We start from the raw sequence: 16218 nt of genomic DNA, 5'->3' as shown, positions 1-16218 counted from the left end.
TTCATGAGAACAAAAAATGTCACTCTAAGTCCTCTGGACGTTCTAGATATGTCACTGTGAATACAAGCTGGAGTCTAACCAGGTTCCAGGTAGTTGTTAGGAATGTAAAACAGCAGCAGCTCTATGTCAGGACTGCTCACTGACTGATCATAAAGCTGATACTAGGTCAAATATGTTAATGTCTGTATTTCTGTCAATTGTTGTTAGCTTAGTGGTAATACACTTAAAGAATCCCATAGGGGTGCTAGCAGAAATGAGCGCCATCACTGAACTGAAGGCCTAACCCTAATAGTCACAGTTCAGTGCTGTTTACGTTATACAGTGTCAGCAACCACATATCAAGTCTATATTGCAGATTGCTGAACTCCTCAACAGCATCTAGGCAAACGCTTGATTTTAGGCATAACAGTTCGTATGATGCTAATTGGCTTACATTACTTGTGAGCTATATTAGCCTTTTAGTGCCACCATTAAAACCAAAGAAGCAAATTTTAGACAACAAAAGCATGTCTCGGCTGTTTAACTACACTTGGGGTACAGAGAAAAATGTGTAGTTTTGTAACCGAACAATAGCATTTCATCTTTGTAGTTCAGTTTTTTAGTCTTTACAGTTTACTTCAGGACTACATTTAAATGTGGGACTGGGACTTGCGTATCTGAGCTTTGCTAAAAAGGCTCATCTTAACTTTTACATGTTCGTTCCCTGTATACAAAATCCATGCCATACATATCAAAGGTTTCATTCATTCACTCCTGGGCAAAAGAATGGACCAAGCCCAAAATATATGGTTTTCACTGAGGTTTTAGGGCTGGTCAGAGTCCAGATTTAAACCCTATAGAGAATATTTGGTCTCACATTAAACGCAAACTAGCTCAGCAATGTTGTTCAGCTGCTCCTGAGAGGCCCGTTCTACTGGCGTGTGCTTTTCCACAGAGAAATTCACTCATTAGAAGGTGTGTCCAGGTACTTTTGGACATATAACATGACCCTCTATTACATACTACAGCTGTACAGAGCATTAAAAACAAGTTTAATTTCCAACAACTTTGAACAAGCATCACGTTTAAGACTAATAACCCTAAAGGAGCCGCATATACAAGTTTAAATGACTGTCATAAATCTTTAATAGCCCATCATAACTCAGCTCTAAGTATTAAATGTGGGTCTTCTATCAGACATTTGTCACTGTACCTCATGCTCTAATGTTCTGGCAGCTCCAGTGCTCAGTCAAATACATAAAAACGCCCACAAACATGTCTGCGTACGCTGTGTACGTTATTTACACCACAGGACGTGGAGCAGATGGTGCAGGATGAGCGGTACGAACTGAACATTCGCAAGAACTTTAACAGCATCTCATTTGTTCCTGCATGTTCGGAAATGTCTGATACATCATAAAAGAGCAAGTGAAACATATGAATAATGCAATATTTAAGAATTAATGACTGAAAGCCCCAACACTGTCTGCTACATGCGATAAGACTACCTGAAACAAGGCTGCTCAAAATAAAGCTTGATTTTTACTTTATGAGAACAAAGATGACACTGAAGGTGAAGCACTGGAATAAGTGCTTTACCTCTTTTCAGAAACTCTTTCTATGAATAATTTTTCAAAAATATATAATGTTATAATACATTCATAAGGTGTTATAAACCTGTCATTAAATATGTATATTAACCTATGAATAATGCAATATTTAAGATGACTGATTGTGAATTGTAAACATACACAAGAAGACATAGCTTTATAAAATATTATAATGCACTCATAAAGCATTATATACATGGCTATAAATAAATAAATATTTGCAAAAAAACACACTTTATAGCCACAACTACAGTGCAATATGAAAATGCATTATAATTAGCAGCAACAATAAACTAAGTAGTGTTATAAAATATTATAAAGCATATAATAATGCATTATAAACATGGCTATAAAGTGGGATTAATTTCAGCATTTCTTGCTATGTCTAACGCCTTAAGAATACATTATATCATGCTGAACATTATTTACATTGCAGTTTGTTACGCATTACACTAACAATCTATGATGCCTCATAAACATGGCTATAAAGTATTTTACATAAATATTCATCACCGCGCTATACTGTCATATTAACTAACAATACATAATAGGTATTGGTCATATGCATATGAATGCATTATAATATGTTACGAACATGTTCATAGTTTCTCATCACCATGGTCTTCACAGAAAGTAGTTCCCTTTCCTTTTGAAACATTTCAAATATTCATGTTATTTCTGAAAAGATGACACCCACAAGAGTTTTTCAGTAACACTATGTTTATGATTTATGACTGAAGCGTCACAAAGTGATCAAATATGTTACACTCCACCAACAGACACAGTCTAAGAGGACAAAATGAGACTCCTCATCAGTGGATCTGGTGAATAATCCAAAAAAAAAAAGATCTGGAGAAAAGAGGTGAATCAAATGTAGTAAAAAATGAAAAATGCAGTTCTTTCAACTGAAGGAGATGAAGCCACATACTGACCTAATGACATAAATATGATGAGCACGCCTTATTTACACGCATGCTCTTCCTTAGCTATGAAAGCCCTGTCCACACCTTCAACTCATCACATTTGAAATCAATTCTACACAGAATGCTGTGCAGGTAAACCGTTACTTAACCTTGCTGCATTATTATTAAGCAGTGTTTGTTTTTATTTCATTATAATTTATAAAGTTTCCAGGGAATTTTCGGTTTCCTGATTTTTCACAGCTGATTTAAAGCGCTATGCAGACAACCTCAACGCAAATTTTGTTTCTGTGTAAATGCTTCAAATATAAATGCTGGGGTGGCTTTCAGGTAGCCAACAAGTGCTCAACGTGCCTTTGTATCTTTTTTTTTTTGCATTATTTGAAATTTCCAGCTGGCCTTATCGTGTGAGAATATTATAATGAAAAGCAACAGAAATTATCCAAAATTACTGGGGGGGAACAAAATGTTTTACATGAACTTTTACTATAAGTTAAGATCATCTCTTCTTTCTTCTGTAAGGTTACCAGTTTGGAGATTGGAGGTTTTGTTCTGACAATATGCATTTTGTAAAATGCCTACATTTTACTTTGGTAATGTAAGAAATTTCACCAAAAAAAGCTTCTCTATTACTGTATATAGAAAATAATGTTAGATATTAAGAAATTTTGTCATGATTTGCATTTATGGGGGGATTTTGTTTGGATGAAACAGAACTAGACAGTTTGGAGTGGATGGAAAAGTTAATGTAAAGAGATTTTAGTAATGAATTTTGAAAATGCTTACACTACGTGAAGGACGATTTCGAATGAAAATAAATAAATAAATGGCTTCTTAGGGGGCGGGTTAACGTCTTTGATTAACAGGCTATTCATCTTTTATAAGCATGAGAGCATTTTGAGATAGAGATTAATTAAAAGAGCACTCTGTTCTCACACAAAGACTGCAGTGTCGTAAAGCTCTGGATGTTCTAAAACAGTCAAAACTGGCTTATCCTTCATGCTGGACTAGAGAGAGGGCATAGGTGATAGTGACCGGTCAGTGAGATGACATATGGTGCTCTTTTGTGGTGCTCATTTGATGGCCTTTAAAACAGTGGTCCTCGGGGAATGAATGAATGAAACAGCTCCACATTACAGCAGATGTGGAGTGGTCCATAATTACAGTAGATAACTTCTTCAAAAAGTGAGTCTGTTGGCTCAGCCAGAGGTCAGGAGGTCTCAAAATCAAAGGTCACAGCCTCAGGCTGCCACCTCGACTGGCTCTTGAGCTCTGACGTGGACGCTGGGCAGACAGAACGAGGCGGGCGGGAGGTCACGGCCTACGCTGTCGTCCTGGAACTTAATGCTCAGGTAGAAGTCACCTGTGTAGAGGAAGAGCAGTGCACCCACACAGGTGGAGTTTCCCGCCGGACTGACCTGGAGAGAGACAGAAACACAGGATGTTAGGGATATTTGAGATGTAAAGGGATATTTAAGTGTGAAAATATCAGGTTTACAACATCGACACCAAATAAAGTTGATCAGCCAAGCTGTATGAGAGGTTCTGGAGAGTAATGGAAGGTCATGCTGGACCAGCCTGCACATCTAACTCATCACATTGACCTTAAAACCTGTTAAGATACTCAGTAATTTCAAGGCTTTACCCTTTTTAAAAGCAGACCAAAGCACAAAAATTCAGGCTTCAACATGATTCTCTGGAGTGACGAATCACGCTTCTCCATCTGGCGAGCCTTGGTTTGGCGGTTGCCAGGAGAACGGTAATTGTCTGACTGCTTTGTGCCAAGTGTAAAGTTTGATGGAGGGGGATTATGGTGTGGGGGTTGTTTTTCAGGAGTTGGGCTCAGCCCCTCAATTCCAGTGAAAGGAACTCTTAAAGCTTCAGAACCAAGAGATTTTGGACAATTTCATGCTCCCAACTTTGTGGGAACAGTCTTGGGACGGCCCCTTCCTGTTTCAACATGACTGCACACCAGTGCACAAAGCAGGTCCATAAAGACATGGATGAGCCAGTTTGGTGTGGAAGAACTTGACTGGCCTGCACAGAGTCCTGACCTCAACCCAATAAAACAACTTTGGGATGAATTAGAGTGGAGACTGTGAGCCAGGCCTTCTCATCCAACATCAGTGTCTGACCTCACAAATGTGCTTCTGGAAGAACGGTCAAAAATTCCCATAAACACACTCCTAACCCTTGTGGAAAGCTTTCCCAGAAGAGTTGATGCTGTTATAGCTGCAAAGGGTGGGCCGACATCATATTAAACCCTATGGAATAAGAATGGGATGTCACTCAATTTTATATTCATGTGAAGGCAGGTTAGCGAATACTTTAAGCAATATAGTGTATATGTACATTTACATTCACATTTATGGCATTTGGCTGACGCTCTTATCCAGAGCGACTTACAATTTGATCGTTTTACACAGGTAGGCCAAGGTGGTGTTAGGAGTCTTGCCCAAGGACTCTTATTGGTATAGTGTAGGGTGTTTGCCCTCGTGGGGATTGAACCCCAGTCTACAGTGTAGATGGCAGAGGTGTCATTTAGTGTCATATTCTGTCGTATACTGTCATTTACTGTCATAGTGTCACATAGTGTCATATAAGGTCGTATACTGTCATTTACTGTCATAGTGTCATATATTGTCGTATACTGTCATTTACTGTCATAGTGTCACATAGTGTCATATACGGTCGTATACTGTCATTTACTGTCATAGTGTCATATATTGTCGTATACTGTCATTTACTGTCATAGTGTCACATAGTGTCATACACTGTCATATACTGTCATTTACTGTCATAGTCTTATATACTGTTATATGTCATTTACTGTCATATACTGTCATTTACTGTCATAGTGTCACATACTGTCATTTACTGTCATAGTGTCATATACTGTCATTTACTGTCATAGTGTCATATACTTTCGTATACTGTCATTTACTGTCATAGTGTCATATGTCATTTACTGTCGTATACTGTCATTTACTGTCATAGTGTCATATAGTGTCATACACTGTCGAATACTGTCATTTATTGTCATAGTCTTATATACTGTTATATGTCATTTACTGTCATATACTGGCATTTACTGTCATAGTGTCACATACTGTCATTTAATGTCAGTGTCGTATACTGTCATTTACTGTCATAGTGTCATATACTGTCGTATACTGTCATTTACTGTCATAGTGTCATTTACTGTCATTTACTGTCATAGTGTCATATACTGTCATTTACTGTCATAGTGTCATATACTGTCGTATACTGTCATTTACTGTCATAGTGTCATATGTCATTTACTGTCGTATACTGTCATTTACTGTTATAGTGTCATATAGTGTCGTATACTGTAATTTACTGTCATAGTGTCATATACTGTCGTATACTGTCATAGGGTCATATAGTGTCATATACTGTCGTATACTGTAATTTACTGTCATAGGGTCATATACTGTCGTATACTGTCATAGGGTCATATAGTGTCATATACTGTCGTATACTGTCATAGGGTCATATATTGTCATTTACTGTCATAGTGTCATATATTGTCATTTACTGTCATAGTGTCATATACTGTCGTATATTGTCATTTACTGTCATAGTGTCATATACTGTCGTATATTGTCATTTACTGTCATATGTCATTTACTGTCGTATACTGTCATTTACTGTTATAGTGTCATATAGTGTCGTATACTGTAATTTACTGTCATAGTGTCATATACTGTCGTATACTGTCATAGGGACATATAGTGTCATATAGTGTCATATACTGTCGTATACTGTCATAGGGTCATATAGTGTCATATACTGTCGTATTGTCATTTACTGTCGTATACTGTCATTTACTGTCATAGTGTCATATACTGTCATTTACTGTCATAGTGTCATATACTGTCGTATATTGTCATTTACTGTCATAGTGTCATATGTCATTTACTGTCGTATACTGTCATTTCCTGTTATAGTGTCATATAGTGTCGTATACTGTAATTTACTGTCATAGTGTCATATACTGTCGTATACTGTCATAGGGACATATAGTGTAATATAGTGTCATATACTGTCGTATACTGTCATAGGGTCATATAGTGTCATATAGTGTCATATACTGTCGTATTGTCATTTAATGTCGTATACTGTCATTTACTGTCATAGTGTCATATACTGTCGTATATTGTCATTTACTGTCATAGTGTCATATGTCATTTACTGTCGTATACTGTCATTTACTGTTATAGTGTCATATAGTGTCGTATACTGTAATTTACTGTCATAGTGTCATATACTGTCGTATACTGTCATAGGGACATATAGTGTCATATAGTGTCATATACTGTCGTATTGTCATTTACTGTCGTATACTGTCATTTACTGTCATAGTGTCATATATTGTCATTTACTGTCATAGTGTCATATACTGTCGTGTATTGTCATTTACTGTTATAGTGTCATATAGTGTCGTATACTGTAATTTACTGTCATAGTGTCATATACTGTCGTATACTGTCATAGGGACATATAGTGTCATATAGTGTCATATACTGTCGTATTGTCATTTACTGTCGTATACTGTCATTTACTGTCATAGTGTCATATATTGTCATTTACTGTCATAGTGTCATATACTGTCGTGTATTGTCATTTACTGTCATAGTGTCATATGTCATTTACTGTCTTATACTGTCATTTACTGTTATAGTGTCATATAGTGTCGTATACTGTAATTTACTGTCATAGTGTCATATACTGTCGTATACTGTCATAGGGACATATAGTGTCATATAGTGTCATATACTGTCGTATACTGTCATAGGGTCATATAGTGTCATATAGTGTCATATACTGTCGTATTGTCATTTAATGTCGTATACTGTCATTTACTGTCATAGTGTCATATACTGTCATTTACTGTCATAGTGTCATATACTGTCGTATATTGTCATTTACTGTCATAGTGTCATATGTCATTTACTGTCGTATACTGTCATTTACTGTTATAGTGTCATATAGTGTCGTATACTGTAATTTACTGTCATAGTGTCATATACTGTCGTATACTGTCATAGGGACATATAGTGTCATATAGTGTCATATACTGTCGTATACTGTCATAGGGTCATATAGTGTCATATAGTGTCATATACTGTCGTATTGTCATTTAATGTCGTATACTGTCATTTACTGTCATAGTGTCATATACTGTCATTTACTGTCATAGTGTCATATACTGTCGTATATTGTCATTTACTGTCATAGTGTCATATGTCATTTACTGTCGTATACTGTCATTTACTGTTATAGTGTCATATAGTGTCGTATACTGTAATTTACTGTCATAGTGTCATATACTGTCGTATACTGTCATCGTCATATAGTGTCATATACTGTGATTTACTGTCATAGTGTCATGTAGTGTCATATATTGTCATATACTGTTGTTTACTGTCATGTCATTTACTGTCGTATACTGTCATTTACTGTCACAGTGTCATATACTGACATATACTGTCATATACTGTGATTTACTGTCATAGTGTCATTTACTGTCATATGTCATTTACTGTCGTATACTGTCATTTACTGTCACAGTGTCATATACTGACATATACTGTCATATACTGTCATAGTGTCATATACTGTCATATGGTGTTGTATATACTGTCATATACTCAACATGGTTTGAGGCAGGTGTGTGCTAATTAATGTACACACTTAAAAGCTAATTACCAATAAGCTTCAATTACTTGTTAGCTAAATTCACCTCGTCGCTACAGGTCGAATCCAAAGAACTTCAGACTTCAGACACCAAACACGTCTTGGTCAGTCAGCTACATTAGGGGTGAGCAGAGAAAGTGTGTACATTTTATTTCTCGCTAAACTATCCCTTAAACGCTACAGCAATGCAGAGCACAGCCACCATGTTCTCTTTCCAGGTAGCCACACCTGACAGCCCATCAGACAGAGATAAGTGTGATAAATGCTGGGCTAGTCAGCTGGAGCCTTGGACCCTGCCTGTCCCTGAGTTCTCTTAGAGCTCAGAGAGCCACAGCACTGGAGTTTACATTTTTCTCACTCTGACCATTGATTCTGCTCATTTAGGACTAGATTGATCAGCTAATGAGTTGAGTCATGTGCTTTAAAGAAAGAAAAACACTACTGACCCCCCAAATACTGGACCCTACCTTACAGGATGAAACACTGGGCTAAGTTTATCTGCTCAGATAAAAAGTAATAATTCAGAACATTAATAAAACAGTGATTTTGTGACAACAAAGTCAATCAGCACAACTGCCAGAGGCTGTATGCACAATTTTATGCTGTTAGCAATGGCTGTTCACATGAACTCTAATGCTACATATCACTGTTGTTGGAAGAAAACCTTGTATCTCCATTTTTATTGTTTTTCAGTTGTTGACAATTTGAAAATGTCTGCTGTCCTTTAAATTTCATGAAGAATGGACAAAAATAAACGGCCCAAAATGACTCGGAAAGATATCTGGTTCAATCGACTTACATCAAAAGTAAGGCATGTTTATTCCTTTTCCCGCAAAGTTATCATTTTGGAGGTACGAGGTTTTCTTCCGACAACAGCGATATAGTTTTCCAGGTAAAACACCTTAAATGATTTGTTTAGGAGCCCAAGACGTTTGCCCTGTACTGTGTATATTGATAAAACAGGTCTAGCATGAAAATGTGACTCGTTCTCAGAGTTTAGAAAATCTTTAGTTATTAAATCATTAAATAAAGCTTTACAGCATTGAAGGGTATTTTGAGTAATTTTGCAGTTGAGTACACAAACATATAAAGAAAAAAACGAGTAATTGATTACTGGAAATTAAAGGCGGACGATTTATGTTGTGATTTACTAACAGGATCAATTCAATAACACCAAGCAGAGCAGTGAATGAGTTTTGGTAAAGCTGTGTCTTTATATTCACTGAGATTAAAGTGCTGCATTCCGCTTCATTTGAAAATGCATACAGCCAATCTCTAAAGCTCAGTAGAGAAAAAAAAATCTGCAGAAATGTAAATCCAAGATTCGGGTGAGGCACTAGGGTTGCTTTTTAACTTGGTCTAAGGCGAAGCAGCATCAACTTGTGAATTCGGCCTAGTATTTTACAATTTAAAAAGATGATTTAAAAGCAAATCCAAGATGAAATGGTTAAGATGTAAACAGTCATTCAGGGTGATTTGGTGTGAAATGCTCTGTTGTAGAGAAACTTAGTCAGAATTGTTCACAGTAGTGGTGGTAATAGAAAGTTATTAAAGGAAATGGTCTGTCTGATCTCCAATTTTCTCTACAATCAACCATTTCACACCAAACCACTCTTAGTGACTGTTTATGTCTCCATTATTAAACTACGCAGAATGTTTAAAAAATCAGTGGAATTTCCCTTTAAATAATGTGTGCCCTGTAAGCTAATCACTTGTGCCAAACTCCTCAGATGTCTGGTTCCTATCACCACCACATCAAGAATTCAGACTCTTAATTTTCTCTACAACAGAGCATTTCACAAACCACTCCAAATGACTCTGTTAACACCTCAAACATTTCATTTTCAAATTTTTACAAAAATTGTAACCAAATTGCAACCAGCGTTTAAATGAAACCATTAAAACAATCTCATATTAACACCTTAAACAAACCTAGCTTAGTTAACTGTCCTGTAGGGTTGACAGTATGCTTGACAGCTTGTGTACGGTTTGGTCACTACACAACCAAAAGCATGTAAATACCCACACATTGCATCCATATGTGCTTACTGAACATCTCACTCCAGTAGTAAGGCTATTAATAAGGAGACTGTTCCCCCTTAGCTACTATAACAGCCTCTGCCCTTCTGGGAAGGCTTTACACTACATGTTGGAACACTGCTTCAGGGATTTGCTTCCATTCAGCCACAAGAGCATTAGTGAGGTCAGCAGCTGATGTTGGGCGATAAGGCTTGGCTCACAGGCAGGGCTCCAATTCAACCAAACGATGTTGGATGGGGTTCAAGTCGGAGCTCTCAGGTTCTTTCACATCAAACTGAGCAAAACCATGTCTTTACAGAGCTTGCTTTGAGCACAGAGGTCACACGCTGCCATGCTGAAACAAAAAACAGTGGTCCCAAACTGCTGCTGCAGAGCACTCAGTTCTCTAGAATTTATGATTTGCCTTTACCAGATGGAGCACAAACCATGAAGAGCAGGTCCAGACCATTATCCCTCCTCATCCAAACTATACCTGCATTCAGTTCTCCTAAAATCTGCCAAATGCAGATTTAGTAGCCAACGTGTGGTGAAGCACCAGTTGTATCACTGCAGAGGGTAGGGTTCCACAGCTCTAGAGTTTGTTGCAGAGGTGGCATCTTATGACAGTGCCATGTTTAGAGTCACTGAGCTCTTCAGCTGGACCCATTCTACTGCCTGTGTTTGTCCATAGAGACTAAAAGGCTGTATGCTTAGTTCTATGCATTTGTTAAAAATTGCTGTATCTGAACCCTCTACAAGCAGTATCCACACACTTTTGGCCATAGTGTATGTACACTTTTGGACAGTGTATATGCAGTGCTTATCTGAGACTTAACTAAAGCTTACAGCCAAAGACTTGAGACCTATGACCATCTGTGCTTGTGCTTATTTTAGACAACTCAGGTTTATATATGAGGGCATAGGTCCAGTCCCCCTGCTGCTGGTCTGTGTGTGTTTTACCGAGTCGATGTAGAAGGAGTTGGAGCCAATAAAGGTGACGACGTCCTGCAGCTCCGAATTTTGGACTCCATTCTGATAATCTTGGAAGGGAACGACTGTCAGAGAGAACGGACCAACAGGACTTTTACTGCGATTGGTCAGCTTCACCTCCAATGGCACGGCATCACCGACCTTACAGTCGGCAACCACATCAGAATCACAAGCTTTACCATTCACCAGCACATCTGGAGAGAGAGAGAGAGAGAGAGACGTGTGTAAATAATAGAAATAACAATAAAGATCAATCACAACATTCTTTTCTTTTATGTTGGTTTGCACCAACTGCTTTAGTAAAAGTGCAACACATGATATTGACTCATGTCAATCAAGCACTGCTGCAATTAACTGAATGAGAGAGTGAGATTATAAAAATTCATACTCCATCACTAAATCACTCCACAATTATTACAGTCAGACTGTAAAACTACACACACTGCAGATTCATACTGGATTAAAATCACTCCACAATTATTACCATCAGACCGTAAAACAACACACACTGCAGATTCATACTGGATTAAAATCACTCCACAATTATTACCATCAGACTGTACATAGAGGACCATTCTGTAGTTCTACAGTTACAGACTGTAGTCCATCTGTTTCTCTGATACTTTGTTAGCCCCCTTTTACCCTTTTCTTCAAAGGCCAGGACCCCCACAGAATCACCACAGAGAAGGTACTATCTGGGTTCTGGATCATTCTCAGCACGGCAGTAACACTGACGTGGTGGTGATGTGTTAGTGTGGCTGTGCTGGTCTGAGTGGATCAGACACAGCAGCGCTGCTGGAGTTTATATATGTGTATACACACACACACACACACACACACACACACACACCCCATCAAAGTTCATCAAAGCTACTTTAATGTTGCTGTATGACAGCAGCAGGGGTTTGTGTATATACTGATACATACAGGCGTTTAACTGGTCTCTGTACTGCTTAATTTCAACACCCACATATGCGTCAGTCTGCCTGACTGAGTTCCTGGTGAGCTCATCTGTTGCTTTGTCTCTCTCTTGCCCTGCAGACTGGATCTGTCACATCAGCCCTGTCCTCAGAGAACTGCCTGCTGGGAAATGAAGTCCCCGGGGGACTCTGTCAATGACACAGAAATGACAGCCTGCCCCTGAGGACACCAATTCACTACACGCATACAACCTCTCTCTCTCTCTCCCTCTCTCTCTCTCTCTCTCTCTTCTATTAACTATGAGCCAGAGGAAGGGAAAAATAACTGCAGACCAAAAAAATAAAATACAAATAAATACACGCTATTAAAGGTCAGTTTAGCAGTCTAGTGGTCTAGAAACTTGGCACTAAACCAGGAGAGTGGGAACGAATAAATATTAACACGTATCTCAAGGTTGCAGAGCACAATAACAAATGAGGGTCGCAGCACTTCACATTCAAATTCAATTCTATTCACTTTTAATTGTCAAGCACATTTTACATTGCAGGGCTGGACATGAACACAGAGTGTGTTTTAGAGCTGGTGTTGACACTTTATGTAATTGTTTACGTAAAGACTGATAAAAATTTTCAATTAAATAAAGTAATATACCTTTTTTTATTTTTACCACTTTCATTTTAATTTTTTCCATCTCTTTACAATATTATTTTCTCTTTTATTATTATTCTTTTTCATTACTGTGACCATTTAACTTTAACTTGCTCATTAAGCACTTTAATCTACTACCTGTATGAAAGATGCCCTACAAGCGATGTTTGTTGTTATGATTCTTATTAATTGTGGAATAAAAATCACTAAGTTTGGAGTATAAGCAAACTGGGGCTTTAATAAACAGTGACTGCAGGCTCAAAGCTACGGGGCTGTTTCAGAACATCTGCACCTTCACATATTGAAATAAATCACTCTCAGTCCCAAATCACGCCTGGTTGTTACTTGTTCACTAAAATCTGTGATGGCCAACAATAATTATTACATATTTTCACGGTATTTACACAGCATTAGTGAATGCACAATAATCATGTTAGAGTACCCAAATACTATTCAAATGGCTTGTTAATATTTAATTACTGGGAAATACTGAAAATGTTGATGTTTTATAGGCATCAACTCAAAGCAGCTTTACAGAAATGCCTGAGCACTGTGCTCATAAAGGGTCTGAGCACTGTGTTCATAAAGGGTCTGAGCACTGTGTTCATAAAGGGCCTGAACACTGTGTTCATAAAGGGTCTGAGCACTGTGTTCATAAAGGGTCTGAGCACTGTGTTCATAAAGGGTCTGAGCACTGTGTTCATAAAGGGTCTGAACACTGTGTTCATAAAGGGCCTGAACACTGTGTTCATAAAGGGTCTGAGCACTGTGTTCATAAAGGGTCTGAGCACTGTGTTCATAAAGGGTTTGAGCACTGCGTTCATAAAGGGTCTGAACACTGCGTTCATAAAGGGTCTGAGCACTGTGTTCATAAAGGACCTGAGCACTGTGTTCATAAAGGGTCTGAGCACTGTGTTCATAAAGGGCCTGAACACTGTGTTCATAAAGGGTCTGAACACTGTGTTCATAGAGGAAGTAAATACTGTGCATTCTAAGCATTGTGTTCAGGAACAGGAGGACAAGGTGAGGCACATCGCAACTGCAACATATAGCAAAATAATCGCAACTTGATATTTGTCCATATCGTCCATCATGAAAAGCTGACTGAAATCTGTTCAGCTTGGTCCTCTGGGGGTGTTCCTGATGGATGGCATCAGTGCCACAGATTTTAGACTGAAACAGATTCCTCCAGTGCGTCTGGGCATAAATCACTCCACCTGGCACTTGACAACAGAATCCAGCAAAGAGCTGAAGGCAGTAAGGCAGCGAATACAGTTTAGCCCTCTTGGCTTAATCTACAATGTCATCACTTAATGAGACGTTCTATAACCAAGCAGTGCCCTACAGTGATATGGCGAAGACCCATTTGGATCATTAAGTAGGTTCTGGTAAAACAACATGTTGACATTTCAAGAACGCTGTGGTTATTTTCCCCTCTGTCATTTTAACATGCCATTTCACTGAATTCACTATGATGTGAAAAGACTGTTTTGCTGCTGAAATGAGCCACCGAGTGAGATTGATGAAGTAAGAACCCAGTTTTATTGGATCCAACATATTAGAGCATATCTAATAAGTTACAGGCTATTCAGGTTACAAAAGAGCTAACAGGCTAAACTGCTGCTCCATTAATATTCAGTGTTAATATTAATAAATATTCACATACCAATGTACCAAAGCATTCAGATTATCAGAATTGATTATCTCATAACAACAACGCAGGCCAAGGTCTGGGATATATTCGATGATAAGAGAACTGTCAGTTCTCGTAGTTCATGTGCTGGATAGAGAAATGGGCAGGTGTGAAGAACTAATTAACTCTAAGCAGAGCGGCAAGGCATGTGGGGTCCTCTCGGTTAGGAGTGGTGAGCATCTACCTACAGTGGTCAAATCACAAACCGTCAAAGGCTCAACAACGCAACAAATGCTATTCCATTTGTTCTAGACCAACAGTAGAGCAACTGCGGCACAAGTTAGCCCATGCTAACTCCTGTCTACTGCTGAAAATGGCTATAATGAACACACAAGCATTGGAGCTGGACCTTGGAGCGTGAGTCCTGTTTTCTTGAATTTCATGTCAACAGGCGCACCATTTACCTGGGGAAGTGATGGCACCAGGATGCACTGGGGGAAGAAGACAGTGGAGCGGTGGTTATGCTCTTGGCAATGCTCTGCTAGGACACACTGTGCTGGGCATTTATGTGGACATCAATTTGACAAGTGCCACCTACCTACACTTCATTGGGGACCAGGTACACCCCTTCAAATCAATAGCATTGCCTGATCACAGCAGCCATCAGCTCTCCCAAGGCCTTCACAACAAGATAGCTGAGCAGCATAGCAGTGGGACTGGTTACTGGTTTTCACTTGAAAAAGAGGTACTGGAAGCAGCAGGTACTGTCATCACAGAGAAAACAGTAGGCATGTTGAAGTTTGCTATGGGACATTTGGTGAAGCCTGTAGAGTACTGCGAGAATGTAGGATGGCTAGATGAGTTTGGAGGAGAAATGGCTCTGCAGGTGACCATGAAGTCCCCATACCTACTTACAGTGAAGTTCAGAGGTGGAAACATAATGATATGGTGCTGTTTCGCTTCTCATGGTACTGGCATAATCCACACAATCAAAGGGAAGATGAATGGAGTCATGTACCAGGAAATTCTTAAGTAGAATATCTTGCCATCCACCAGGACGATGAGGACAAGACATGGGTAGATCATCCAGCCGGTGATCCAAAACATACTGCAAAGAAGACTCTCAATTGCCTCCATAGGGATTGAATAAGAGCACTGGAATGGCCCAATCACCTAAACCCAAGGTCACAGAACCCTTGAACCCAACAGAAAATTTGTGAAAGGAAGTGAAGATCTAGATTCACCAGTAGGCTGACCAGAATCTTCAAGACTTGAAGAACGTCTGTATAAAAGAATGGGCTGAAATCCCACCTGAACACTGAGAGAGAGAAGCTATCTATTTCTACATGCAGTAAAAAGGCTGAACAAGATGACTTTTTTTTTTAATGCATTTGCTTTTGAAAGTCTCTCTACAAATGTTTCTGCTGTCAGTTTGTTGCCTATGGCAACGAAAAGCAGGAAGTGTGCAAGCTTCTAGACTTCATTCATCTTTATGGACTGCTAGGCACATTATGAGACATTATGAAGAGTGAGTGACATCATTTAAGTGTTCAGAGGAGCAGAGTTCAAAAGCTCATCAATTTAGCTTTATTTCAGCATTGATCATTTGTCGTTTTCTCCATCCTTAACCATAATACAGTCCACTGTAATACAGCTGTATAATAGGTGTAATCTTGAAAGCAAGGGGCGCTGCAACCAGCTTAACTTGTAAAAGTCCTGTCAGCTTCAGAACGTATTCAGCAAAAAATTTAATAATAAATAAAACAATTTTACCTGA

At 38.6% G+C, this 16218-nt stretch overlaps 1 protein-coding gene across 3 annotated transcripts in view; it reads right to left on the bottom strand.

Moving 5' to 3' along the window:
- Nucleotides 1–2291: 2291 nt before the first annotated feature.
- Nucleotides 2292–16218, bottom strand: part of trappc9 (trafficking protein particle complex 9) — a 383326-nt gene continuing 369399 nt past the window's right edge. For 2 of the 3 annotated variants that reach the window (XM_017715936.2, XM_037542854.1), the window contains exons 21-22: nt 11210–11433; nt 2292–3927 (exon numbers count right to left, since the gene is read on the bottom strand). In XM_017715936.2, coding sequence (XP_017571425.1) covers nt 3751–3927; nt 11210–11433 — 401 coding nt within the window. In that variant the 3' untranslated portion in view covers nt 2292–3750. The remainder of the gene's footprint in view (nt 3928–11209; nt 11434–16218) is intronic. The other variant, XM_017715935.2, reaches the window with a different exon arrangement.

Source organism: Pygocentrus nattereri, chromosome 11 (assembly GCF_015220715.1).
Source record: "Pygocentrus nattereri isolate fPygNat1 chromosome 11, fPygNat1.pri, whole genome shotgun sequence".
In the NCBI taxonomy this organism is placed as follows: domain Eukaryota; kingdom Metazoa; phylum Chordata; class Actinopteri; order Characiformes; family Serrasalmidae; genus Pygocentrus; species Pygocentrus nattereri.
The sequence above is the reverse complement of the archived record's forward strand: the minus strand, read 5'-3'. Positions and strand labels throughout refer to the sequence as shown.